At 40.4% G+C, this 27,920-nt stretch overlaps 1 protein-coding gene across 9 annotated transcripts in view; it reads left to right on the top strand.

Annotated features, from left to right (window-relative positions):
• Positions 1-27,920, top strand: part of CALD1 (caldesmon 1) — a 243,170-nt gene that overhangs the window by 194,232 nt on the left and 21,018 nt on the right. For 6 of the 9 annotated variants that reach the window (XR_004058120.1, XR_004058121.1, XR_004058119.1 and 3 more), the window contains 5 exons: positions 3,067-4,198; positions 5,823-5,900; positions 11,381-11,523; positions 17,445-17,706; positions 20,309-20,449. Coding sequence is in view for 4 of the 9 variants with exons in the window: in XM_030933384.1 (XP_030789244.1) it covers positions 3,067-4,198; positions 5,823-5,900; positions 11,381-11,523; positions 17,445-17,706; positions 20,309-20,449 (1,756 nt within the window). In the remaining 5 variants the exon portion in view is untranslated. The remainder of the gene's footprint in view (positions 1-3,066; positions 4,199-5,822; positions 5,901-11,380; positions 11,524-17,444; positions 17,707-20,308; positions 20,450-27,920) is intronic. The other 3 variants (XM_030933385.1, XM_010371417.2, XR_004058124.1) reach the window with 2 other exon arrangements.

Raw genomic sequence — 27,920 nt, 5'->3', positions numbered from 1 at the left:
AGAAAAAGTATTTACATTTATTCTGTAGGGTATTGCTATCCATTGTGAACTGAAGATATGCTAGTATAGTAGAGTTCTCCGTGCCTACCATTAATAGGTAACACATGAATTTTTAAAGTAGGCATGAATTGCAGATGTCTTCTTTTTTCCAGGATACAGCCTGAATCAATAGTCTCTGATCATTATAATATTCAACAAGATACAGAATTCTGCTTAATTTAATGTGATTATTCAAACACAACGAGTTTGCTATTACACATTTTCTCATTCAGGCCCTGGTAGAAATCAGGGAAGTTGAGAATGCCTAATAGGTTCAACTTCTTCAAAGAGGGCTTTTGCAGCAGAAGGTCACATGGTTCATTATGCTAATGGTTAGTATATGTCATTTATATGCCCCAAGGTCTAAAAAAGATGAGGATATTTGAGGAGGAAAATGGAGAAAATAATTTTAATTTAAAACCATGGACTGATTATAATGGTTACACTATATAAGATCTCACATGTGGTTTTGGTTTTAGTTTGTTTTACTTTGTTTAATTCAGTCTGTTTAGAAAATTCTAAAGGGAATGGGTCCCGGCCTCCTTAACCCAAGTTTGGGAGGCTGTATTAGAAGGTTTCTGAAAGCGGTCTTGAAAATGTTGGCTGGTAGCACAGATATTGGTTACCCTTTCCCTCAGTAAGTAGCTTCTAACTGGGGAGTAGGTATAGCAAAGGGGAAATAGGTATAATTTCTGGGGTTCACTAACTGACTTTGACTCCCAATTTGACCTTTCACTAACTGTATTTCTTCAGTTAAATGGAAATAAAAATTATACCTTTCTCCTAAAAATGCTGCTAAACTTAAACTATGTAACAATGCAGGTAAAATGCAGAGTGTCTTACACATAGTAAGCACTCAATAAATTTTCACTGTTACCAGATTCTTAACACGGGAGGGCAACATAGTTATTCACTGCCTTTTCTATTTTCAAGCTGAGAGAGAAATAATAGAGTTTTAAAAATGGTATTTTGATGCCTTTCCTGAATCTTGTTATTAATGAGTGGTCAACAGAAGCTTAAAAAGTTACTGCTGGTCTGTAGTTTTCTTGCTTTTAAAATCTTGCTTTTCCTTGTGCTTCTCTTCTCATATTTGGCTATTATTCATTATTTCATTGCTATTGATCGAATTCAAATTCTTTTTTTTTTAGAAAATCATATTGAGGTTTGAGAATGTGTGATTTATCTCTGATACATTAGTTAGCCACAAGAAGAATAAGTCTTCTTGGGGCTAAACCACTCTAACTGGCATATGATATCTACTGGTGATTGTGGTCATGATTTATAAATAGGCAAAGAAATGTTCAATACAGTTTGTTGGTTTCTTAGCATAAGAGTACTTCAATCTGGCTAGCACTTTGGAATTTTGGTGCCTTCTTAAAATTATTAGAATTCAATTGATCCAAATGCTCTCTCTATAGGCTTCCCCTTCAATTATAAATTTTTTACATTTGTAGGGACATTTAATCCTTATATGTCTAATTTCCTGGAGGCAGTATCCTGAAGCAAAAGTAAAGGCCAAGAAAGTTTTAAAGCTAGTTTTTACTATGCCAGTTTTCGTTGTTAAATATGAAATGTGTTTTTCCAAAATTAAGTGAATTTGAACTTCGAAAGGGCCAAGTTTGGTCTGAACGATGACATTTGATGGAGTTTCTAAACATTGAAAGACAAATTCTTCCAACTCTGGTCACAGTTCTGGTATCACATGACTGGTTGTTTCCTACAAGTAGAAACCAACACCCTGGCTTGGACAGTGTCCAGCATCCTCCAATAGTGAGGGAGGTGATGGACAACAGTTTAACTTTTGGAGATTTTTTTTCGTTTTTAAAATAAATGTCAAATTTAACTGCCCTTTTTCCACTGTAGAAAAGATGGACAAGAAACCTTTTATTCATGGAAATCTTGACAAAGAAGGTAGATTGTGTATACATTAGTTAGGGTAATGCTGGCTGCTATAAAGATTAGTACCTCCAAATTTTAAGTTTAGTGCAGTAACACTTACCATTATGCATATTTCCATCTAGTTGGTGGAACCAGCCACCTGTCTTCTTTTCTCTTGTGATTCTCAATCCCTAGGGCTTGGCGCTTACTGATCTACCAACAGACAGAGATAGAGAAGACAGGGAGTGCACCTCTGTTTGTTCATCGCCTTGGTTGGGTACTTTGTTTACATTTCATTGGCAGTTATTGGTCACCTGGCCCCGCCTAGGTGCAAAGAAAGGAGATGGTGCAAATTTAATCCTTGAGTGGTGATCACTCCCCCCGACTATGGAAGGAGGAGCAGGAATTGTAAGGGACACTTAGATGTCTCTTCCATTGGGGTCATTGGCATGAGTGTGGAATCTCAACACTGTAATGTATATTTTCTTCCTCTCAAAGTACCTTGGGAGCCTCCAATCCAGATCAGGAATTCTAGATGACTTGGTGACATGTGAGAATACTACATGACATCGAAGGAATTCACTTATTATTTCAGTTTGATCCTTAAGTTTGAATTCCCCAAGTAGCAAGTCCAGAAACAAAGATTTGACTGCAAGTCGTTTATTTGTAAGGTGACGCTAGGAAACGCTGGTGGGGGTGTGGGAAGGTGAGACAGAAAAGGGAAGGCCACCAAATAAAGGTTGCATGACCAAGCACATCACCACTGGTTATCTGGAGCTTCACTCCACTGGGAAACTCTGAGGTCCAGTGTGGAACACACACCTCGGAGTTTTCCAACTCAAAAAGTGAGGGATGCTGAGGTATCTAAACACTAAGGCTCATCAATTTTTGTTTGAAAACTGCTCCCAGGGGTCATTAACACCTAAAGCACTTCTGGCATGTGGAGTAGACTCCAGTGCCAGAGAAAGGCTTGCACATGCTGTCCGCTGAAAGCCAGGCAGGCATGTACTAAAATGGTAACGTACTGGGGACACGGGCGGGCTTGGCACTACTGGCATCTGCTGTAGTCCTGGGTGGCACAGGCTGTATGAATGCTGCTGACTGATGAATGAGCAAGCTGTCTTTGCTGTTGTTCTTTCTGTTGTACAGTGTGCCTGACGAGGAGGCCAAGACAACCACCACAAACACTCAGGTGGAAGGGGATGATGAGGCCGCGTTCCTGGAGCGCCTGGCTCGGCGAGAGGAAAGACGCCAAAAACGCCTTCAAGAGGCTCTGGAGCGGCAGAAGGAGTTCGACCCAACAGTAACAGATGCAAGTCTGTCACTTCCAAGCAAAAGAATGCAAAATGACACAGCAGAAAACGAAACTCCCGAGAAGGAAGAAAAACGTGAAAGTCGCCAGGAAAGATACGAGATAGAGGAAACAGAAACAGTCACCAAGTCCTACCAGAAGAATGATTGGAGGGATGCTGAAGAAAACAAGAAAGAAGACAAGGAAAAGGAGGAGGAGGAAGAAGAGAAGCCAAAGCGAGGGAGCATTGGAGAAAATCAGGTAGAGGTGATGGTAGAAGAGAAAACAACTGAAAGCCAGGAGGAAACAGTGGTAATGTCATTAAAAAATGGGCAAATCAGTTCCGAAGAGCCTAAACAAGAGGAGGAGAGGGAACAAGGTTCAGATGAGATTCCCCATCATGGAAAGATGGAAGAGGAAGACAAGGAAAGAGCTGAGGCAGAGAGGGTAAGGTTGGAAGCAGAAGAAAGAGAAAGAATTAAAGCCGAGCAAGACAAAAAGATAGCAGATGAACGAGCAAGAATTGAAGCAGAAGAAAAAGCAGCTGCCCAAGAAAGAGAAAGGAGAGAGGCAGAGGAGAGGGAAAAGATGAGGGAGGAAGAGAAAAGGGCAGCAGAGGAGAGGCAGAGGATAAAGGAGGAAGAGAAAAGGGCAGCAGAGGAGAGGCAGAGGATAAAAGAGGAAGAGAAGAGGGCAGCAGAGGAGAGGCAGAGGATAAAAGAGGAAGAGAAGAGGGCAGCAGAGGAGAGGCAGAGGATAAAAGAGGAAGAGAAAAGGGCAGCAGAGGAGAGGCAAAGGGCCAGGGCAGAGGAGGAAGAGAAGGCTAAGATAGAAGAGCAGAAACGTAACAAGCAGCTAGAAGAGAAAAAACGTGCCATGCAAGAGACAAAGATAAAAGGGGAAAAGGTAGAACAGAAAATAGAAGGGAAATGGGTAAATGAAAAGAAAGTGCAAGAAGATAAACTTCAGACAGCTGTCCTAAAGAAACAGGTACAGTAAACATTTTGCACCAAATGTGTGATGCCTGTGACTTGTGAGAAATGTAATGCACATCTGATTTGGGACTGAGGCCACATGCATATAGCTCACATGCTTGATCATTTGGCAAGCTGTTCATTTTTTCAGGCCATAGCAATACACAAGCATGCGGCAATTGATTGATGGCTGAATATTCAATCAACCAACTTTACTGGGACAGCCAGTAAATTTGGCTGTCCAGAAGACAGAGAGAAATTGATTGCTCTGTGCTTGATTGTTATGAATACCAAAAAAATGAATTAATCCAAAGATGATAAATGTGGTGGTGGTGTGTTGGCTTCTGATTCTGCACCTGCATCTAAACTCATTCTTTTAATTATCTTTCCTCTATCCATAGGTCTGCATGAGGCAAGAGGCCCTTAACTCCTTACCTCACTCATGGGTTTGATGTTGAATTAAAAAAATGATAAGAGCTGGGGTGGGAAATAGACATGAAGAACAATGGTCAGACATTTCATCTTAAGAAGGCAAAAACAGGCTGGGCGCGGTGGCTCACGCCTGTAATCCCAGCACTTTGGGAGGCCGAGGTGGGCGGATCACGAGGTCAGGAGATCAAGACCATCTTGGCCAACATGGTGCAACCCTGTCTCTACTAAAAATACAAAATTAGCTGGGTGTGGCGGCATGTGCCTGTAATCCCAGCTACTCAGGAGGCTGAGGCAGGAGAATCACTTGAAACCGGGAGGCAGAGGTTGCAGTGAGCCAAGATTGTGCCACTGCACCCCAGCCTGAGCAACAGGGCGAGACTCCATCTCAACAACAAAAACAACAACAAAAAAAAAAAGAAAGAAAGAAAAAAAGAAGGCAAAAACAAACCCCTGGAAATTAACTGGTAATAAAGAGGGGAAAGGAACTGCTGGGAACCTTTCCTTTAAAAAAAGTCAAAACCCTGATTTGCCAACATGTAGACCTCAGCTTAATGTAGACTTGCAGAAAGCCATTAATTTAGGGTAGTATCAATTTATAATTGACTGGTAATTAAGAGCATACATGCTTCTTTATTATCTGGGTGACACAAATTCATGTGGCCTGAGGAAGGGTGGAAATAGTAGGGGGAAAATGTTTGTAAGCTTTGAGAAAGATTTTTTTCTGTCTGCAAGGCTGCATTAAAAACGCTGTACCTAATCACCACCACCACACCACCACCACTCCTAAAAAAAGAAAAAAAGAGATGCTTTCACATTCACCTTTCCAGAGCAAATTCTTTGTCACTAAGCCTGCATTGCACTGAAGGTGTCTTTAACTCCTGCTTCTGTACAAGAGGCTCATGAACAAAGCTATAATTGAGATCATGAGCAAAGTGCACCAAACCACACACGAGGTTTGTAAACACACGAGGAGTGTCACATCATGCTAGATTTCAGTAAGCGCAATGGCAGGCACACGAGAAGATGCTGGGGTGGGAAGAAAATAGCCCACCTTGCTGTTTAGAACCACTGTGCTGTGAACGCTGAGACGGCAGAAGAGAAGCCATCCCATGCAGCACGTGCAAAGCGATCTGAGCACCCTGTCACTCTTGTAAACTAGAAAGGGCTTCTTTTACTTGTGTGACCTTACCATTCTTGAAAATAAAAAGGGAGAAGAGAAGGGAGCTAAAGTACAAGCTAAAAGAGAAAAGCTCCAAGAAGACAAGCCTACCTTCAAAAAAGAAGAGGTAAATATGATTGAGAAGTAATGATCGTAAAGCAACAGAAAAAGCAGTCAGTGTTCCAAAATATCTCAGGTCTGATGATCTCAAAATTGTAACCCCATATCCAGTGTATTTCAAGCCATGACTCACAATCCATTGAATAGTAAGATCAGCTTAGAGTGTCTCAAAATTAATTAAATGTATCAGTCAGCATTTTTTAAAAAATGAAATGGATAGAAAGCATCACAGGGCACTGTAGGTAGTAAGTATTGCATTGTCATGTGAATTGTCTTTTTTTCTGTGGGACGCCATCAAAAAGACTTGAAAAACACTGCTGGAATCAATTTATCCTGCTTTCTATTCTTCTGAATGCTAATTTTTTTTTCCTTGAGCCATTCTACTTTCATTTCAATCATGAAATATTTCCAACTGGCCTTGATTAATGCTTTAACTTTTCAAAGGAAAAATACCCATACACATCTCAGTAGAAAATTTGATGAACTGAAGATGATATTTGATTTTCAAAAGAAAAGTTTGGCCAAATGTTCTGCATTGCATTTCTGAGGCACACACAGGAGCGGGTACCAGGGTGTTTGACTGTAGGTAAGTGAACAAGGAGCTCTACAGATAGAATGGCACAGGGTTTGACAGTAGTCAGAACACCACATCAGAACACCTGATTGCATTTCAACTTTGGTGCTGTGTTTGCCCCAAATAATCTTAAAAATTGTGACTATATCGAGTAAGTTCACAAAACTTACTAGAATGTGGTAAAACTGAATTATTAGAAGTAGGAAGACCCGAAGTTCTTCGCCAAGAGACCGGTGAGGTGATTTGTAGCCAACAAGCTCCAACCCACATGGACTGTTGCTACATTTCTCTGCCTATCATGGCATCTATTAAGAAAGCTAAAAATCTTAAACAGAAATCCATATTTAGAAAACAGGTGACCAGATTAAATAGGGGGTGGATTATTTTCTTAAATATGTTTTGTCAATTTCACGTGAAAAATGAAAACCCCTAGTTCATGTTACATGTTACATTTCGGGAGGCTGAGGCAGGAGAATGGTGTAAACCCAGGAGGTGGAGCTTGCATGAGCTGAGATCCGGCCACTGCAGTCCAGCCTAGGCCACAGAGCAAGACTCCGTCTCAAAAAAAAAAAAAAAAAAAAAAAGATGTATGTTCCTCTGTTTCTAATAGAAGTTGCGGTGGTTTGGAAGTGAAAATTGAATATGAGCACAGGCCATATAAAGGAAGGAGAAAGTGTAAATGCTAATAACAGGAAAACTGCATTTAGCTCTCATGAGGCAGTCAAGGAAATCATTCATTGAACATGTTGGGAAACACTTTTCATTTGGTGACCAAATGCCTACAAATTCATTTACAAAAAAGAAAAATGAAAGTTACCTCAGAACTAAACTCAGAAATATGTCCCACATGGGTTCTTGTAGTGTTTCTTGGTGAATGTCTTTATAGAAAGAAGTGGGCATGAAATGATGATTCAGTAATTAAACACGTGGGGGAAGGAGGCTGTAGAAAACACTGGAGTCTATATTTAAAATTTCATTCAGTTCACTAAAATGGGATTTGTTTTTACTGACCAAAGCTTTCTGTACCTATGTAGAGTGTCTGAGAACTAGAAGGGCCCATCAGTTGCCACTCGGATGATCCTTTTGTCTCTTTTCAGATAAGGCCCCAGTTCAACAGCATCCTTGGTGTCAATCAGATACTCCCAGGAATGACTGAGCCCTGCCCTTTTCCCCAGTTGCCCCTCAGCACATTCCAGCCAGTTCCAAAACATTTGGCCTGTTTTTGACACAAGGCCAGATAAGCTACTCAAACTGGTTAAAAAAAAAGAAAAAGAAAGAAAACGAATCCAATCTATGTTCCTTTTTTAACATTGTGTACATAACCTGCCGGTCGAAAGACTAGGTTTTCCCTTTCCAGCTAGTTGTGTTGTTCCTTTATGTAGACAGCTTTAAATCATGTTTACATGATTCAGCCATTTTAAACAACCTCTTCCTATTTTTTTTTTTTCCTTTTTGTTCAAAGAAAGAAAGAAAGCAACTAACTAAAACCTTTCCTTTCAAGGATTTATGCAGCATAGGATAGGGCAATCACAAGTAAACACAAACATCACGTGAGCCTTCTTAGAGAAAACATTTCCAGAAATCACTCCAATGTCTTTAAAAACACACAAAATAAAACCTGTCTTTCTCCACTGCAGTTTAACTGTGGCAATGAGTTGCAGACAATCACCAACATTGAAACTTAATTTAGCTTTTTTTCTCTCCTCACCAATTATAAAAAGTCTCTTTTTAGTTCTTCATGCAGGAGCTATTTTATTTCTTTTCTGGCTTCTAACAGGAAAACAGTTTCTAGCAGAGCTGCTCCTGAGGTATTGAAAGTGATGTTTGTGTCATGCGGATCAACCCTTCCCAAACATTAGTGCGCCTGCAAATCACCTGGGAGAATTAATTCCATGAGAATGCAGAATCTGATTCCATGAGGTCCACGTTGTCCGTGAACCAAACTTTCAGTAGTGAGGAGTCTAGAAGACGTCCATGTTATAGAAATTGAACCCAGGAAAGGATTTGGGGCTTCTGAAGCTAACAAAAGCACGTTACACCCAGCCTGAGGAAATAGTAGCTACACCCAGCTCTTGTTGCTATTCTGGAACCAAATAATGCAAAATATGCTCAAGACACATCTCAGTCCTTGCTCACTTGACTTTCTGAGTGTCTCTCTGCCACAGGGGCCTGTCACTTGAATTCCCATCCCCCACCTCATCCCCATGTGTTATTCCACTGGATATGCCAAGTATCTAGATTTCCAAAACTCAAATGATCACATTTGGCCAGAGCCTTTCTTTTGAGTATGCTAATGTTATCTGTGTATGAAGCACACAAACTCTTTCAGGATACGTGGCTACCTATTAATCCTTCAGCACAGATGTTCTCCATGGTAACATTCTGACCTATAAGATCTAATGCCTTTCCCGGGGGACTCAGAATCCCATGAGTTTGGGTTAAATCTGCCATAACATCTAAAAAAAAAATGTAAAGGCTCTATGAAATTACTTTATTTATTCATTTCCCAGAAAGAGAAAATAATTTTCAGTTGAACTCAAATCGTCATTATTACATTGACAATGTTTCTAAGGTTTTCCATAAAGAATATAAGCCTGCCATCCACTGTAGCCTTTGCCAATAAAGGCAGAGCTTGAAAAACAGGGAATTTTTTTTCTATTAGACATATATCGTCTTACAAATCTACTTTTAAACACTTTTGGGACCAGTAAATCAGATATAATACATTTGGGGAGAATGGAAATTTTTCTGACTGCAACATAGGAGAAATGAGTTAAAAGGAATGTCTCCATGCGTAGTGCTCCACAGACCGTGAGCTCCTGCTCAGAATTTGTTTCATGGTTATCCCTAAAATGGGTTTCCCTCACATTTGGAGCCACAGATAATTCTTAACCAGAACATAAACTCCAGTGTCTGGGTTTTGGGGCTAAGTCTGACAATGGTAGGCCAAAATGAGAATATATTTTGTTTCCTCCTTCCTGTCCAATGAATACTGATGTATTCTTGGGCAAGGACAGCCATCAGGGAGTCACAGTGAAGGTGTCATTCAAGCCATGAGCTTGCTCCTTTTTTCTGAAGCCTCTCATGACCCATGAGGAGCCAAGAGGGAAATGACAGGATGAAAAATTCAGAAGGAATCCTCTGGTCCAACCACATTTTTTCACGTTCGTGGTACCAGCATCCCAGAGCAGTCAGGTGATTTGTCCAAGTAACACAACTACTTTGTTGTCAGCACTGGAGCCAAAAGTCAGGTTTCTTGATTTACAGACAAAGCTCTTGGAGAGAATGGCAAAGTACAGCCCCCATTTTCAGTGTGTCTAAGGGACATCCTAGGTATATACCCCATGGTGAAAGACTGAAGTCTTAACTAACTAGGACAGCATAGTAGTGAATCCCTAGTAATTAATCAGATACTACCCAAATAAGACAAATGACTTAAAACTTATCAGTAAAGAGCAAAAAACTGTGCTCTGCTTTGTAAAACATGCACTTTAGGCCAAGTGTGGTGGCTCACACCTGTAATCCCAGCACTTTGGGAGGCCGAGGCGGGTCGATCACTTGAGGTCAGGAATTTGAGACCAGCCTGGCCAACATGGTGAAACCCGTTCTCTACTAAAAAGTACAAAAATTAGCTGGGTGTGGTGTTGCATGCCTGTAATCCCAGCTACTCATGATGCGAGGCGGGAGAATCCCTTGAACCCGGGAGGCGGAGGTTGCAGCCAGCCGAGATTGCACCACTGCACTCCAGACTGGGCAACAGAGCAAGACTCTGTCTCTAACAAAAAAAAAAAAAAAATGCACTTTAGGAGTAAATCTTCACAGGGTATCTGAAGAATAGGTGAGAAGAGGTGAGTGATCAGGTCAGGACAGAACCTCCTAGGCCACAGCACCTAAAGTCCTGAGTTCTTACGGCCTACCCTTCCTCTCTGGGTTCCTTTAGAATGCTCATGCTTTGTAACTGTCTTGAAAAGAACCATTGTGAATGCACCTCACCTGTTTTCACGCGCATCTTTTAAGAATGGATGAGATTATATAAGTGAAGTAATTTGAATTCCTTTACCCCCTCCCCCAAAAAAGCTATGTAAATTCATTTTACTTTTAAATAATCTGTCTCATTTACTGTAAGAAACACAAAACCCACAAAATAATGAAAGCTAACACCTGCCCTCCATATATCATCTTCCTGTGTCTCCCACCACAACCACAAAACTACTTCCAGAGAACTAAATTTTTATTGACAATGGAAATCAAGGTAAACCCTAGAATTTTTCCTATTCCATTCTAACTGTAATGGTTTAGATGACTACAGACATGTTCTCAAGGACCCCACATATCTTTGGATCCTCCTGCTAAAGATAGGGTTAGTAAGTGTCCCGTCCTTGGGACATAATTTACTCAGTTGATTAACATACTGGTCTTTGCCAGAATTGGCCTGGCAGATCTAGCTAAACTGAAAGGTTTCCTTTTCTTCCTTTCACATTTGTGTCTTTCTCACAGATTCTCTCTCCATCCAGGAAGAAACCCGTCTAAGCAACGTGGTCATTCTTCCATCAAAGCCACCCTAATAATTGCTCTTCCCAGTGGGAACTGCAAATACCTACTTTTACATGAAGTTCCTACAACGTTATGGTTTCCAAACAATAGTACTACCACTGCTCTTGAAAATAAAAACCCCAGTGAGATCAGGGATGATCTTACCTTCTTAAAATTGTGGTAAAGGTGTTTGTTCACAGGCTAAAGGACCATAGCTCATTCTCTAAGAATTTCACCTGATTCCAACTCTACCACATCTGAGTGGTTTCTTTCTGAGTTTTCTGCCTTCCTAACAATTTTGGGTCTTATTTGATGACACCAACCAAAACCTAATAAGATTTTTCTTGTTCTGTTTCTTCCTGATATGTACTGTTGGTTAGATCAAAGATGAAAAGATTAAAAAGGACAAAGAACCCAAAGAAGTTAAGAGCTTCATGGATCGAAAGAAGGGATTTACAGAAGTTAAGTCGCAGAATGGAGAATTCATGACCCACAAACTTAAACATACTGAGAATACTTTCAGGTAAGAAGTAGCAACTAGTTAATAGTAACTGTGTTCACATGCAAAAAAAATTTTAAAATGTCAGTCTTCCCATCCTGTGCTTCCAGACAGAAACGTGCTAAACAGGCAGCATGCTTTTGTTGTGAGGTCATTAGCCATTGTCTTAGAGATACTCAGTCAGCAGGTCCAGTTCTCATATCACCAACAGAAGACCAGCAGTCACCGCTCAGACAGGGCTTAGTCTGCTTTTCCCATTATTTTGAAAGGCAGATCATGCTTGGCATCCATGTTTTTGTTCACTGACCTTTTGTGAAATGAGTGTATTAGAAAACACCATGACTGGGATTCATATCATTCAATGAATCTCTATATGGTCTGACCACCTTCCTAAGAGACCTTTCTCAGTACCATTTTCAAGAATGCGTTTTCTAGAGGTTGTAAATAAATACTGCATAAGACTAAGATTGTTTTGTGGTGAAATACTTGGGAAACATTGAATTAAGCTAAATTCATCAGATTTCTTTACCACATGACTTTGAGAGCCCTTCATGCTCATTTGCATTGGAAATCTCTAAGAGGGAGTGAGAGGGTATGGACAGACTGCTCTATTTTATACAGTTTGGAAAAACTCTCTTGTATAGCTTGAGCTTTCCCCTCAACATAACCCCCTACCCTATCAAATTGAAAATCTGGGCAACTGATTATCAGACAGATGAGACCAGTATATTGAGGTAAATCCTCATTTCTAAATACAGTCGAATCCTGAGAGCTCTCTACCAGTTTTGTAGAAGAACTTGAGGTGCAGACACTGGGCTGGCTACATGATTCCTGTGCTCCTTCCCCACAAAACACTCCCTCCAACCACTGGGGCCGAATTCCAACCTCTGTTACGTCACTGGTTGCTGTGCCAGATGTGCTGGAGAAGAGTCTTGGGTTCCTGCAATGTGGATTTCCCTGGGCTTGTTCCTTGGCTGCAGCCTTGCCTAGAGACCCTGTTTTTCTGAACACTTCAAATAAGAAAGTCATCAGGCAGGTATGAGGGAGAAATTTGACATGCTCCTCACACCAAAGCCTTTGTAATATTCAAAAGCAGGCAGAGCTACTAGTGATGGACATTTCAATCTCATCCAAGAGGCTAAGGTGGATAAATACTGTTGCCCCAAAACAATTTTTCTATACATAAATTTGAGCAGAAACCTACCCATGTTTATCCAAAGGAGAACCTAAAGCACACAGAAGAAAAGGTGTACGTAAAAGATCTAAATAAAATGATGAAGGTGTAAGAAAGGTAGAATCTATAGATATTACTTGGGATTGCCAAGAGAATAGATGTGAAAATTAAGTTTATTGAACATCCATAGAAAATCTACAAAGCAAGTTGATTCAGGTTGAGTCGAGTCTAAAACTTGCTGAAGTGCCTGTAGTTTAATGTTTTAATGCCCTAGAATAGTGTTAGGTTCATGAAAAGTATTCAATGAATATTACCTAATATTATAATTTTTTAATTAATAGTTTAAAATATGTCTTGTAAGCATAAGGTTCTTTTAAGGTGTAAGTTTTTTGTTAAAAGAAATAACATTGAAAAAAATCTGTCAGTAGAAAAAAGTCTGTTTAACAATTAGCATACTTGCCAACAAGCTTCAGTCAAAGCTCAAATTAATAATTAACATGCCTATTGTGTAGAAATCCAATATATTTACCCAATATAATTTACCCAATATAATTACCCAAAGCTGGGTAATTTGAAGGGAGGAATAGTCACAAGGGATGGTGACAAGTGCTAAGAACCCTTACATGTGACTCTGACCTTAATTTTTCTATTTTGGACAGGAAAAAAAAAATACCTAGGAACAAGCTGCTACCATATTATTTATTTTTGTTTAGCCACCAATGTATGTGAGTTTTAGTTTCAATTAGAAATTCATGCTGATTGAAGCAAAGAAGTACAGTTTTGCTCCATATACATATAAAATGAAGAGACAGGAAGAGAGTATCAGCCTCTATTTAGATAAGTTTAGTACGTACCAGCTTAACTGAAAACAAGCTGTGTTCTTAATGGTCAAAAGCCTAATACTCATCTTGACTTACACCTAAAGAAGCCAAGGACGGCGCGGGAGAAAGAACTTTAGGGAAGAGATTTCCACCTTAAGTGGCACCCTAATGCTGAGGTCGTGCACATAGGCAGAGGTGGTGTGAACAAAACTTTTACTCTTGTTTTGAGCATAGCTGCTTATGTTTGATTTAATTACTGTTCCCTCTGATATTTGCGTTTTCTTGTAACTCACTTGTTTTCTCTAAAACATGACATAAAAATCTCAATTCAATGAGCAGGATATAGCAATGCAAATTATTACCAAGGGTTTTATAGAAAGTGCAAAATGAAGGGTTTTTTGATTTTTTATTTTCAGAAGTGGGAATTAAAAGGTTTTTTCCCGATTATAGAAAAAAAAGTACTCATTATAAAAATGCTGAGAAAATAGAAGAATAAAAATAAGCACTCACCACCCAAAGATAACCACCAGTAACACTTTTTCCAGATATTTATCTATGTGTATACTATTCAAGATAAACGCACACACGTATGTATATTTATATGTAGTATATACATGTGTGTGAGTATACTTATAATTTGACATTGATTCTTGCACTGTGCATAAGAATGTATCATAGCTTGCTTTCTATGCCAATAAATATAAGCCTATAATTAATGATACTAGATTCCACTGGATGGATGTATTATTACTTACTCAGCCAGTCCTTAATGACGGACATATTGATTGTCCAAAATGAAGACTGAGCGACACCTAGTGGAATCCATAGATGTTTCCATAGGCATGTGTTTTGCCGATTCAGTACCTGTACAGTAATATGATGAACACAAAGAGAGAGCAAACTCATTTTTGAAAGGAAAGACCCTAAATTGACTGAGAGAGAAGTCACAGGCCTGTGAACCTAGAAGACCCTGAAAGAGCCTTTGACGACAAGGTTTTGAGGGACCCTTTAACCTTGTTTGAGTTCAAAATAAAAGTTACTTGTAACTGACAAGAGCCTAGACCAATAGTTCTAAATTTTTTAACCTAAGCCCTTAGTAAGAAATACATTTTACCTAATGACCCAGTACACACCTGTATATGTTTTTATAACTGAAACAACTGTGTCAAGAAACGGTAGTTTCTTTTGCTCTATGCAGTGTACTCCGATATTTTCTGTTTCTTTTTTTTTTAATGTTGATTACAAACTACTAAATTGACTTTCCGGTCTGCAGCTTGAAAATTATTGTTCTGGAGGACACAGTATATTCAGAACTACTTCAGTGTTTAAAAAGCATGATATATAATATACATTATAAAATCAATATTGCACAGTGTATTTCTTGAGACCATTTCTTGTTTTATTCTTTCTCTTGTTCCACAGTTAGAAATACTGTGCCATTCTTTAAATGTAGTACGTGATATTAGGGTGTGGTAATTCTTTTGTTTCTTAGACAAAAATGTCAGGAATAGGATATCTACGTTCACATCTAGTTAAGAATGACCTTACTACTTGCTAATAAGTATTTAAATGGCAAAGTTGTATCTCTGCATCTTAAAGACTACTTATAACAAGGGCCTTCAAGCCTAAATTAAGCCACTGAATTCTGCTTAGTGATGCCCCAGGCAAATCCAACTTAGGTGAATTCTGTGTTAGTGAAAATGCTGTATTCCACCAAAGTCCTACTTTGAGTATCAACATGTTTTAAAATTATCAGTGTTCTAACTGTATCATATAGCAAATTTATTAAAGAAACTCAGGGGTCACAGTGGGTGCTAATGATATGTCTCCATCCTTTTATAGATGTGTAAAATACTAAAAATGCCAGTTCTGAAATAAAATTTTACCATAAGGACTCTTGGGATAGCATTGTCTTAAGTCTTAACATGTTCCCAGTTCTGCAATGAAGTCCCTGTGTATCCTCCTTAATCACAAAATAAAATTCAACATAATTTCAATTCTTATTTATATAAAAACGTACCCATTTTCTTTCTGTTTTATAAGCTGTTCTATCTGATGAAGCATTGCTTCTGCTCAGGCACGGAAGGTAGCTAGACCTAGACTGTAGAAATTCTAGAGACAGAGTTTGGAAAGGTTTCTCTGAGACTCTATCCTGAAGGTTTGAGGTGAGAGGTGGAGAGATAGGCTAACATGTTCTATTTCAGTTTATTCATTGTTTCATAACAAAACGTATTTAATTTCAGGTATAATTATAGTGACAAGAAGAGTACAACTAATAGATAAGCATTAGAATCTGATCATGGCTCAACTGCTTTCTAGCTACCAAAAGTTTGAGTATATTATTCTCTCTCTTACCTGTGATTTCCTTGTTTGTAAGATGGGGATAATAAACCTAACCTGACATCTGCCCAGTTATTGTGACTGTTAAATGAAGTAGTGGATATGAAAAGGGTTTAGAAAGCATAAAGAATGACATGTAAGTAATAACCACATCATACCAAGCTAATTTCATAATTTTAAGTCTGTATAAGGAGTATTCCAGTTGTGTTGGGGTCAAAGAGCACAGAAAATACACAAATTGAAGCCATAGGTCAATGCCATCATGAAGGACTCTCCTGGAGCAGCTCTGTAAGAATAGACATAAATCACTGTGTTTAGCTCTTAATCAAGAGGCAATGGGTAATTTCATCTGCCAGCGATCAGCTGCTAGAGTTAAGCTCAAGACAAAGTTGTGGATAGATGGATTTACTTCAATGCCTCTGCTTAGTTAAGCCACTTTTTCCCATTTGCAGTGCCTGAACCTTTGTGTCTTCCCTCCTGATCCATTACTCCAGGCAGACCCAAGTTAACCAGTAACTTATGGCAAAGGACTAGTAAGGCCACTAGGAGACTTTTGAACTCATTCACAAGTAACGTTTTGCACTACATGCCTTCCTTTCTAATAACAACTAATATTTATACTGTAGATGATATATAAATCATAGTATATCAGTATATCTATCATATTGATATAATACATAATCCCATGCAACTCGCAGAGGTAAATAGAATAAATAGTATTTGCCCCATTTTTCCATGCTGTAGCATGTATCTTTTTTTAAAACTGTGGTAAAAACAAACATAACCTAAAATTTACCATCTTAAGCATTTTTAAATGTACAGTTAAGTAGTGTGAGGCATACAGATCTCCAAAACTCTTTTCATCTTGCAAGACTGAAAGACCACACCCATTAAACAACAACTCTATTTCCTACTACCACCCACGCTCTGCCTCTGGTAACTACAGTTCTATTTCTGTCTCTGTGAATTTGACTACTTTAGATCCCTCATATACATGGAATCACACGGTATTTGTATGATTTCTGTGACTGGCTTATTTCACTTAGCATAGTATCTTCAAGATTTATCCATGTCATAACAGGTAACAAGATCTCCTTCCTTTTTAAGTCTGAATAATATTCCATGGAATGGCTGGCCCACCTTTTATTTATCCACTCCTGCCATGATGGACACTGGGTTGCGTCAATCTCTTGGTCCTTGTAAATGGTGCTGCTATGAACGGGTACACAAGTATCTCTTCAAGACACTGCTTTCCATTCTTCTAGATGTGTATCAGAAGTGGGATTGCTGGATCACGTGGTAGTTCTCTTGTTGATTTTTTGAGGAACCTCCATACTGTTTCCATAGCAGCTGCACAACTTTACAATCCCATTTTGCAGTGCATATTTGTCCCATTTTACAGCTGAGGAAACCAAGCACAAGTGGCAGAGTAGAGGCTCCCATTCAGACTGTGATTCCAGGCAGACCCCTTCCCCAGCCTACCCCTTGGGCTAATGAGAGGCACTGGAGATTTGGTCTGGGATACAAAAGCCGCAGACCGACCTCCCCTTCCTCCAGGGAGACTACAGGCAAAAGCATGTAAACCCTTTTCCATTGCCCCCAAACCATAGCCGCCCTGGAGGGAGGGCCAGCGTGGACACCAAGGAGGCTGAAGGCGCCCCCCAGGTGGAAGCCGGCAAAAGGCTGGAGGAGCTTCGTCGTCGTCGCGGGGAGACCGAGAGCGAAGAGTTTGAGAAGCTCAAACAGAAGCAGCAGGAGGCGGCTTTGGAGCTAGAGGAACTCAAGAAAAAGAGGGAAGAGAGAAGGAAGGTCCTGGAGGAGGAAGAGCAGAGGAGGAAGCAGGAGGAAGCCGATCGAAAACTCAGAGAGGAGGTAAGGCGGGCGCTAAGCGCCCTGAGAACTTTGCACGAGAAAATTCCCTGGTGCCCTGCGGCTGCTCTTTTGAGCATGGGCTCTCAAAAATATTTCTTAAGAATAATAAACTTAACATGTGCTAGTTACGGTTCTAAAACTTGTAGACATATTAATTTGTCCACTGCTTCTAAGAACTCGCTGACGTAGGTACTTATCCCCATTTTACAGATGAGAAAACTGAGGCACAGAGAGTTTTGGGTTTTTTTTGTTGGTTGGTTGTTTTTGTAATTTTCCCAAGGTCTCCCTTGTGTTAACCCATTACCCTTTACTGCCTCTCAAAAAGGAAAAGTTAGAAAGCTAAGAAGGAGGAAAGGTCTGCAAAATAGTTACCAGAATGAAGTTATGTGATACTTCATTTCTAATAGTTGGAGAGTTTTTATAGAGAAGATTTTTTTTAATCTTTTTTTTTTTTTTTAATGAGCAAGTAAGTACATTAGAATGTAAACAGGCAGGGACAGTATCTGCGTTGTTCATTACTGTATACCCAGGACCCCATACCGTGCCTGACATGCAGGACGAACCCCATCATTATAAACAGATGAATTTGTTTTATCTTTTAAGACAGAGCTAAAAACAGCAGATAAAGTTACAAGGAGGAACATTTTGGCTCAGCATATGAAATAATGTTTAACCAACTACAACTTACAGTACTACAGTTTACAAAGTACATTCTTTTCTTTCATCCTGAGTTACGTTGTTCTCATTTTATGGGCAAAGAAACCAGGAATCAAATAGTTTGAGTGACTTATTTGAAGATTTTTGACTAATAAATGGTAGAATCAGTATGGAGACCTTGCTTTTCCAACTCAGAGCCTAGAGCTTTTGAAATAGCGATCTTCCATCATTCAAAATATGAAAGGAAAAAAAAAAAACTTTCAATGGCATTTTGACACGGATCCTATGCAAAATTTTCCGGAACTGTATGGAAAATTTTGATACATTATTTTGAGGTCTCTTTTAACTCCAGCTTTCAATAAGCCAATTACCTTTGGTTGGGAAGTAATCAGGATGATAGAGTTTTGGAGTTTAACACACCCAGGCTTCTTTTTTTTTTTTTTTTTTAAGACGGAGTCTGGCTCTGTCACCCAGGCTGGAGTGCAATGGTGCAATCTCGGAACACACCCAGTCTTCTATCCTAACTCTGCCACTAACAAGCTGGGGCCTTGGGAAATCTGGACTACTCTCTTTTCCTTATCTGTGAAATAATATCTACTTTGCAGGATTCTTCCGATAATTATTAATAGACCATTGTGCTCCCAGTGCCTAGCACATTCTAGGCACTCAAAAATTGGTAGATATCATTATTGCCATCATTGTTATTATGATTATTATTCAGAGGAGGAGAGTATCAGGAAAGGCTGAAGGGAAATCGTGAAGTCTTAGAACTGGATTGGACCTAGGAGATTATTTGGGCTAAACTACGAAACACAGGATCCTTCTACGGCATCCTTTAATAGAAGAACATCTAGTCGCTGCTTGAGAACATGCAGTGATAATGATCTCACAGTTTGAGAACTACCAAAGAGTGCATAAATCTCTCAGAAAATCAAGTTGTACAACTTGATCAGAGCCCTGAATTGTTTGCCTGATAGAGAAGACAGAATATTCTAGACTAGGAATGAAGACACAGAGGAGTTAATGAGACAGTCTGTAAACATTTACGTTTGCACCACTATGGTGCAGTGTCTACAGTATTTCACGTTTGTCAAACCATCTAAAATTATATATTCACCTGAAGCGGGGAGCAACCATAAAATCACCTCTTGTACCATCTGGCAAATATAGTACTGCAGATTTAGATAGCTTTTCACATAAGTCATTTATTTGTCTTCACAACACAACTCTCCTAGGATGTAGGTAGAAGGAATATTCATATTCCTTTTACATATACAGAAGAGTGAGGTCATTGTTAATGACCCACAGGACAGTGGTGATTATGTGTCACCCTATGGGAAATCACCATAATGAGTGTTAGTCTAAGCCAGGGGTGTCCGCTCTTTTGGCTTCCCTGGGTCACATTGGAAGAAGAAGAATTGCCTTGGGTGACACATAAAATACACTAATACTAATGATTGCTGATGAGCTAAAAACAAAACAAAACAAAACAAAAAACAAAGATGTCTCATAATGTTTTAAGAAAGTTTACGAATTCATTGGGCCACATTCAAAGCCATCCTGGGCATCATGTGGTCCCTGGGCTGTGCCTTGGACAAGCCTGGTCTAAGCATTTTACATGTGCTTTCTCACTGAGTCCTCACAAAAGCCCTATAAAATGAGTACTATTGTTATCCCTGTTTTACAGATGAAGAAACTGAGCCACAGAGCAGATAAATAACATAGCCAAGGTCAGGCCACTGGAAAGTAGCACCACCAGAAAGCAAATAAAGGCAGCTCGACTCCAGCTCTCAGGCTAAACCTCTGGTGACCACCTAGAAGGGAAGTGTCCAGCCTGCGGCCTGAGTTTGCTGCCTCTCCTGACTGTGCTCTCTCTCCTACAGCACTCTTCCCTTTGGCTGTGAAGCTGGTACTGATGCCTTGTGATTCGTTCTTTCTCTCTTAGGAAGAGAAGAGGAGGCTAAAGGAAGAAATTGAAAGGCGAAGAGCAGAAGCTGCTGAGAAACGCCAGAAGATGCCAGAAGATGGCTTGTCAGATGACAAGAAACCATTCAAGTGTTTCACTCCTAAAGGTTCATCTCTCAAGGTATTTTTTTCCCCAGAAAACCTCTATTAGAATATGATAGAAACTGGATTTTAGCCCCTTGTTTAGTTATTGATTATTCAGGGCCTTTGCTTCATTTATCTTTTTGCTATCCTTCCATGTTCATCTGTTGAGGCTGCTACAACAAAATACTTTAGACTAGGGCCAGGTGCGGTTTATCATGCCTGTAATCCTAGCACTTTGGGGGGCCAATGTGGGCAGATCACCTGAGGTCAGGAGTTCGAGACCAGCCTGGCCAACATGGTGAAACCCCCCCCCACCAAAAAATTAAAAAATTAGCCAGACGTGGTGGCACGCACCTATAATAATCCCAGTTACTTGGGAGGCTTAGGCAGGAGAATCACTTGAACCCAGGAGGCGGAGTTTGCAGTGAGCCGAGATCATACCACTGCACTCCAGCCTGGGTAACAGAGCAAGACTCTGTCTCAAAATTTATCACTCACAGTTCTGGAGGCTGGGAAGTCAAAGATCAAGGTGCCAGCAGATGTGGTGTCTAGTGAGGGCCTATTCCTCAAAGACGGCACCTTCTCCCTATGTCTTCACATGGTGGAAAGAGAAGGGGAGAAAACAGGCTCCCTTAGGCCTCTTTTATAAGGGCATTAGTCCCATTCACAGGGGCCCCACCCTCATTACCTAGTTACCAACCAAAGGTCTTGCCTCTTGGTACCAACACATCAAGGATTCAGTTTCAACATATAAATGTTGGACCATAGCACCTCCTTTCAGCTGTTTCACAGCTTCTCTTTGTTTACAACATATGGAAAGGAGAGACAGTAGTGAAATTTTTAATCTGTCATTTATTAGATGCTTTGGCATACATTAAAATGACATTCGGTGATTATCTCTGAATTTCACTGATCCACATTCTCCATGTGCCTCATTCCTTTGAGCAATTGAGAATAGAAACATTTAAAATTTATAAAATGGGAAAGTATATTTTAAAAGTTTAAGCTGCTTTTCTTGCTAGCTGTTCATTTTTTCTTTGTCATGATTAAAAGCCAGCTGGAAATGGTACAGGTGCAAATTTTAAAGCAATTATTATGGGAGGAGGTGAAATGTGACTTGGAGAGGGTCCTTTTCCAGGATGGCTTTGGTCCTATGACAGCCTTCATGGAGCACAGCTCCTATTTGATGTAAAACGGAGTGCTGCCAAGACAACAGAGAAGGAGCAGGAATCAGCTGAGTCAGGTAGATGATAGAATAGCTGAGATGTAGGGAAAACACAGTGGGCTCAAGAAAGTGGCATCCTTGATTTATAATCAGTACACCATTATTGCCAGTGGCGGTTTCTTTGAGGATTAACATCATTGAGCATCTAGCACAGTGCCTTACATCATATTGAAGATACTTAAAAATTTTTTAAATGATGAATAAATGAATGAATCTTCAGAGATTGGAACCTTTAACATTTCATTTTCCATCAACCTAGCTAGGTTATAAAGCATCAACAATGGGCAAAGCCATGATAGAATTATACCCAGGTCTGGCCAGGCACAGTGGCTCACACCTGTGATCCCAGCACTTTGGGAGGCTGAGGCAGGTGGATCACCTGAGGTCAGGATTTCTAGACCATCCTGGCCAACCTAGTGAAACCCCATCTCTACTAAAAACACAAAAATTAGCTAGGCATGGTGGTGCACACCTGTAATCCCAGCTATTTGGGAGGCTGAGGCATGAGAACCACTTGAACTTGGGAGGCAGAGGTTACAGTGAGCCGAGATAGTGCCACTGCACTCCAGTCTGTGCAAAAGAATGAGACCCTGTCTCTAAAAAAAGAAAAAAGGAATCATAGCGAGGTCTGGATGGTTAATTATGTACATATGTATAAGGTTATATCAGGTGGCACACCAAAATGACCAAAAGCTGCTTACATTTTAGTTATTACTTGTTCCACAGGAAAATCAGAATTTTTTAATCCCCAAATAGCTTCACTTAGTCTTTTTTTTTTTTTTTGAGATGGAGTCTTGCCCTGTAGCCCAGGCTGGAGTGCAGTGGCACGATCTTGGCTTACTGCAACTTTCGCCTCCCAGGTTCAAGGAATTCTTCTGTCTCAGCCTCCCGAGTAGCTGGGAATGCAGGCGCACGCCACCATGTCCGGCTAATTTTTGTATTTTTAGTAGAGATGGGGGTTTCACCATATTGGCCAGGCTGGTCTCGAACTCCTGACCTCATGATCTGCCCACCTTGGCCTCCCAAAGTGCTTGGATTACAGGTGTGAGCCACCGCACCTGGCTCATTTAGTCTTTATGATGGTCTGGGTCTCAGTCATATTTCTGATACCTCCCAAATAAATTATTTGTACTCGAACCCTTGTCTCAAGATCTGCTTCAGGGAAAATTGAAAGTAAGCCACAGAGGGATTATACATTTAATATCTGATTATTTATGAAATACTTAATGCATGCTATGTCCCATGAGGGAAAGAACAAAGCAAGGTGGCTGCCCTGATGGCACTAATGACTGCCTCAAAGAAACGATTCAATAATTACTAAGGTGACAAAATGCTGATCTCAGAGCAGAGCAAAATGAGTAGAGAAAGGCCTTGTGGAGTAGGCAAGCTTTATTTATAAACACTGAAATTTGAATTTTATGTAATTTTATTGTGATTTTCTAATGTCATGAAATATTCTTCTTCTTTTGATTTTTTTAACCATTTAACAATGTGAAAACCATTCTCAAGGCCAGGTGTGGTGGCTCACACCTGTAATCCCAGCATGTTGGGAGGCCAAGGCAGGTGTATCACCTGAGGTCAGGTGTTTGAAACCAGCCTGGTCAACATGGAGAAACCCCATCTCTACTAAAAATACAAAATTAGCTAGGCAAAGTGGCAGGTGCCTATAATCCCAGCTACTCAGGAGGCTGAGACAGGAGAATCACTTGAATCTGGGAGGCGGAGGTTGCAGTGACCAAGATCGCACCACTGCACTCCAGTCTGGGCAACAGAGCGAGACTCCATCTCAAAAAAAAAAAAAAAAAAAAAAAAACCATTTCAAGTTGGTGGCTGTGTGTGGAAAACACAGGCTGCACTTGGCCCATGGATAAATGGGCCATGGCTTACAGACCCCCGGCTCTAGAAACCAAACCTCCCTGGGCTCAGGCTATCTCTGTACAGCTCTCAGAGTTCAGCCGATTCCCAGTCTAGGTCTTCTGTTCCTGACTCAACAGTAGTCAAAGAAAACCATGCTCTCGACTGGGCAAGGTGACTCATGCCTGTAATCCCAGCACTTTGGAAGGTCAAGGCAGGTGGATCACCTGAGGTCAGGAGTTCGAGACCGGCCTGACCAACATGGAGAAACCCTGTCTCTACTAAAAATACAAAATTAGCTGGGTGCAGTGGCGCATGCCTGTAATCCCAGCTACTTGAGAGACTGAGGCAGAAGACCTGCTTGAACCTGGGAGGCAGAGGTTGCAGTGAGCTGAGATCACGCCACTGTACTCCAGCATGGGCAACAAACGCAAAACTCCATCTCCAAAAACAAAAAAGAAGAAAGAAAAAGAAAACCATGCTCTCTCTTTCTACCTTCTTTAAAATCCCGCTCAAGCCTTCCTTGAACAGTCTTGGTAACATGAAGAAAATAGTAGTCATCTAGACTTCTAAATTCTACTGCAGGTTTTTTTTTTCAGGAGAAACTATAACCCACTCTTCCCGCCTCTTTAATTATTTCCTCTCTACCAAATTTCTCAACTTACTTATTTCTCTGGTCTTTCCCTCAACCAAATGCTGACTTCCCATTTCATCTAGTGTCCCCAGAAAGCCATTTATCTACTCCCTCTGGTGGAGAGGCATTTGTCTGCAATTGATTAAAATAGATGTATAAAAAAGATCTAGAATATTTTAAATTTCTACATAAGAGAGACACATATTTGGGGCAGACAGTCTATGCTTCCCTCCATGTATGTGCCTTGAAGAACCTGCTGTGACTCTAATTTTCAAGCTCAATTTCATATTCTACAACTTAATTGGGATAGCTATTAATGCCCTTGGCCCTGCAGCTTTTATAAGTGGTTACAAGTTAGCATTGTAGAATACCAATGGGAGGAAAAATATTTGCTATTTGACATCAAAATACTGTCAACTAGTATTTTTTTAAAAAATATCTCATGATTTCTATTCCTTGTTTGGGAAACAAGGAATACCTGGTTTTCCATCATTAAATTATGTTAGCAGTGAGTGATTTTCATATGTAATAAAGAATAGATTTTAAGTAAATTCAATTCAAAGATTTTTTTATTTCTATTGCCTTCATTGGTTGGGGGCAGGGTGTGGAGTAATGAGAGCACCAATTTTCTAAAACAAAGTGTGCTTTTATTCGAGTTTTATCGAGACGATACTGCCACCTCTTGGTCTTCAGAAGAACCAATTTCCCTCATTAAACTCCTTAAACAGAACATTTAATATACAAATTCAGTACAAGTTGTTAAATTACATAGGGCCACTAAGTTAGGATATTTTCTAACAGGAGTGCATCAGTAAACCGACAGTGCATCCTGACAAAATGTGTGGAATGCGATGATGAAGTCAAGCTATGTTAGCTATGATAGAAGCAAAAGGAGGAGTAGGAATCTGAGAACCTCGGTGATTTGAATAAATGCCAGGGCTAAGGTTAGAAAGATGATCCCTGAGTCATAAAGATGCTGCAGGTGAGACAAAGAACAATTCTCACCTCCGCTATCCCCTTCTGCGGTGCCTCTGTCCTCCCACCACACTGAATTTTTCTTTATCCTTCAGTCTCACCACGCTGCGTGCCTTATGGCTCTCCAAATCTTTGTACATGTACTTCCTTTGCCAGAAATGCCCTTTCCTGGCTAAGCCATGCACTTCCTTCCTCACTTTCATAAACTCATTTCTGAAACTGTGTAAACCAGAAACTACTAATCTCAGCTCAAATATCAACACTACTGAAAAGCCTTCTCCAACTCCCCCAGATAGTTACTTCTCTTATACACACAGCATTTTTTTCTTTAATATTGTACCTACTGTTAATTTTTAAATATTTTATTTTATATACTGTACTAGTCTTCCCTACTAAATTCTGTGTTCCTTAAAGAGTAAGACCTTGTCAGCCGGGCACAGTGGTTCACGCCTGTAATCCCAGCACTTTGGGAGGCCGAGGTGGGCAGATCACAAGGTGAAGAGTTCGAGACCATCCTGGCCAACATGGTGACCAAAAATTAGCTGAGCGTGGTAGCACGCATCTGCAGTCCCAGCTACTCGAGGCTGAGGCAGAAGAATCACTTGAACCCAGGAGGTGGAGGTTGCAATGAGCCGAGATTCTACCACTGCACTCCAGCCTGGCAACAGAGTGAGACTCTGTCTCAAAAAAAAAAAGATAAGACCTTGTCTATCTTAGTTTACTCAGGTTGCCATAACAAAATACCATAGACTGGATGGATTAAACAATAGAAATGTATTTCTCACAGTCCTGGAGGCTGGAAGTCCAAGATCAAGGTGCGAGCAGATTCAGTTTCTGATGAGAAACTGAATGGCTTGCAGTTTGGCTTGCAGATGGCTGCCTTCTTACTGTGTCTTCACATGGTGGAAGGAGAGCGGGTGCACTCTCTAGTGTCTCTTCTTGTAGTGATAATAATCCTGTAGGATCAGAGTTCCACCGCTGTGATCTCATTTAACCTTAATTACTTCCTTAGAGGCCCCATTTCCAAGTACAATCACATCGGGGGTTAGGGCCTCAACACATGCATTTTAGGGGGACACAATTCAATCAATAGCACTATTTTATTTATTAGTATTCAATTTTATATAGAAGGTACTCAATATATAATTTATTGGCTAATTGGCTAACAGGCTGTCAGGGATAAAAATAGGATGGGTGGATGGACGGACGGACGGATGGGTAATATTTATTAAAAGTGCCAGTGCATTGCATGGTTCTAAACTATTTCACCTTACTCACCTGGGAATCTTTTCTACAGAAATATAATTCTAAGTTTATAATTAAAATCAGAAAAATAAGAGTTACTTTATAGATTTTTTATATATCCCATAAACTCAGCACTACTTATAGTACTTTTTTGCATAAAGGTTTTTAAGTAAGAGTTTGCTTTTGTCTTTGTAGGAAATCATCAGAAAGAATGAAATGCTCTAATATCTATAAAAGTGCTATTCAACTGATATTAGAGAGGAAGCATGTTTTCAAAAGAAAAACTCTGTGATACTTATTAATTGCTCATGAATCCCAGACCAGTCTGGGTCAGAAAGAATCCCTCACATCTTGGAGAATTGTGTGTATCCCCTCAAAATTCATATGTTGAAATCCTAACCTTCAATATGATGGTATTAGGAGGTGGGACTTTTGGAAAACAATTAGGTCATGAGGGTGGAGGCCCCCTTAATGGGATTAGTGCCCTTTTAAGAAGAGACACAGAACCTTACTTGCTCCCTTTCTGTTCTGCGCTATATGAGGACACAGCAGGAAGGTGGCCATCTGCAAACCATGAAGAGAGCTCTCAGCAAACCCCAACCATGCTGGCAACCTAATCTTAGACTTCCCAGTCTCCGGAACTGTGAGAAATGCTTGTTGTTTTAAATCATCCAGTCTATGGTAATTTCTCACGTTAACCGAGACTCACTGAGACAAGGGGCCACTCAAACATAACTAGCCTAGGGCAACTATAATCTAGTAGATTTCTTGGCTGTCCTGAACAGGGAACAAAATGGAACTTTTCAGCATGCCTGTGCTTTGGCATATGCAGTCATAAGCAAAGAAGGTATTTACTCATGGTATTGATAAGTCATTGGTGGCAGAGGATATTTCTAGTCTGGAGTTGGCTGTGGCATGGATTCAACAAATATTTGCTTATGGCCACCATCTAAATTTAAGTGATACAGTTTCAGTAAAATATAATGTTTGATTTAGAGCTTCAGTTGTAGCAAAAAGTTCCTAGCTTTAAAAAAAAAAAAAAAAAAGGCCGAATAGGAACAGCTCCAGTCTCCAACTCCCAGCGCGAGCGACACAGAAGACTGGTGATTTCTGCATTTTCAACTGAGGTACTGGGGTCATCTCACTAGGGAGTGCCGGACAATCGGTGCTGGTCAGCTGCTGCAGCCTGACCAGCGAGAGCTGAAGCAGGGCGAGGCATCGCCTCACCTGGAAGCGCAAGGGGGAAGGGGATCCGTTTTCCTAGCCAGGGGAACTGAGACACACAACACCTGGAAAATCGGGTAACTCCCACCCCAATACTGCGCTGTAAGCATACAGGCACACCAGGAGAATATATCCCAATCCTGGCCGGGAGGGTCCCACGCCCACGAAGCCTCCCTCACTGCTAACACAGCAGTCTGCCGCGATCTATCCGCAAGGCAGCAGCGAGGCTAGGGGAGGGGCGCCCGCCATTGCTGAGGCTTAAGTAGGTAAACAAAGCCGCTGGGAAGCTCGAACTGGGTGGAGCTCACAGCAGCTCAAGGAAGCCTGCCTGTCTCTGTAGTCTCCACCTCT

The sequence above is a fragment of the Rhinopithecus roxellana genome, chromosome 6, assembly GCF_007565055.1.
Source record: "Rhinopithecus roxellana isolate Shanxi Qingling chromosome 6, ASM756505v1, whole genome shotgun sequence".
NCBI lineage: Eukaryota > Metazoa > Chordata > Mammalia > Primates > Cercopithecidae > Rhinopithecus > Rhinopithecus roxellana.
The sequence above is the reverse complement of the archived record's forward strand: the minus strand, read 5'-3'. Positions and strand labels throughout refer to the sequence as shown.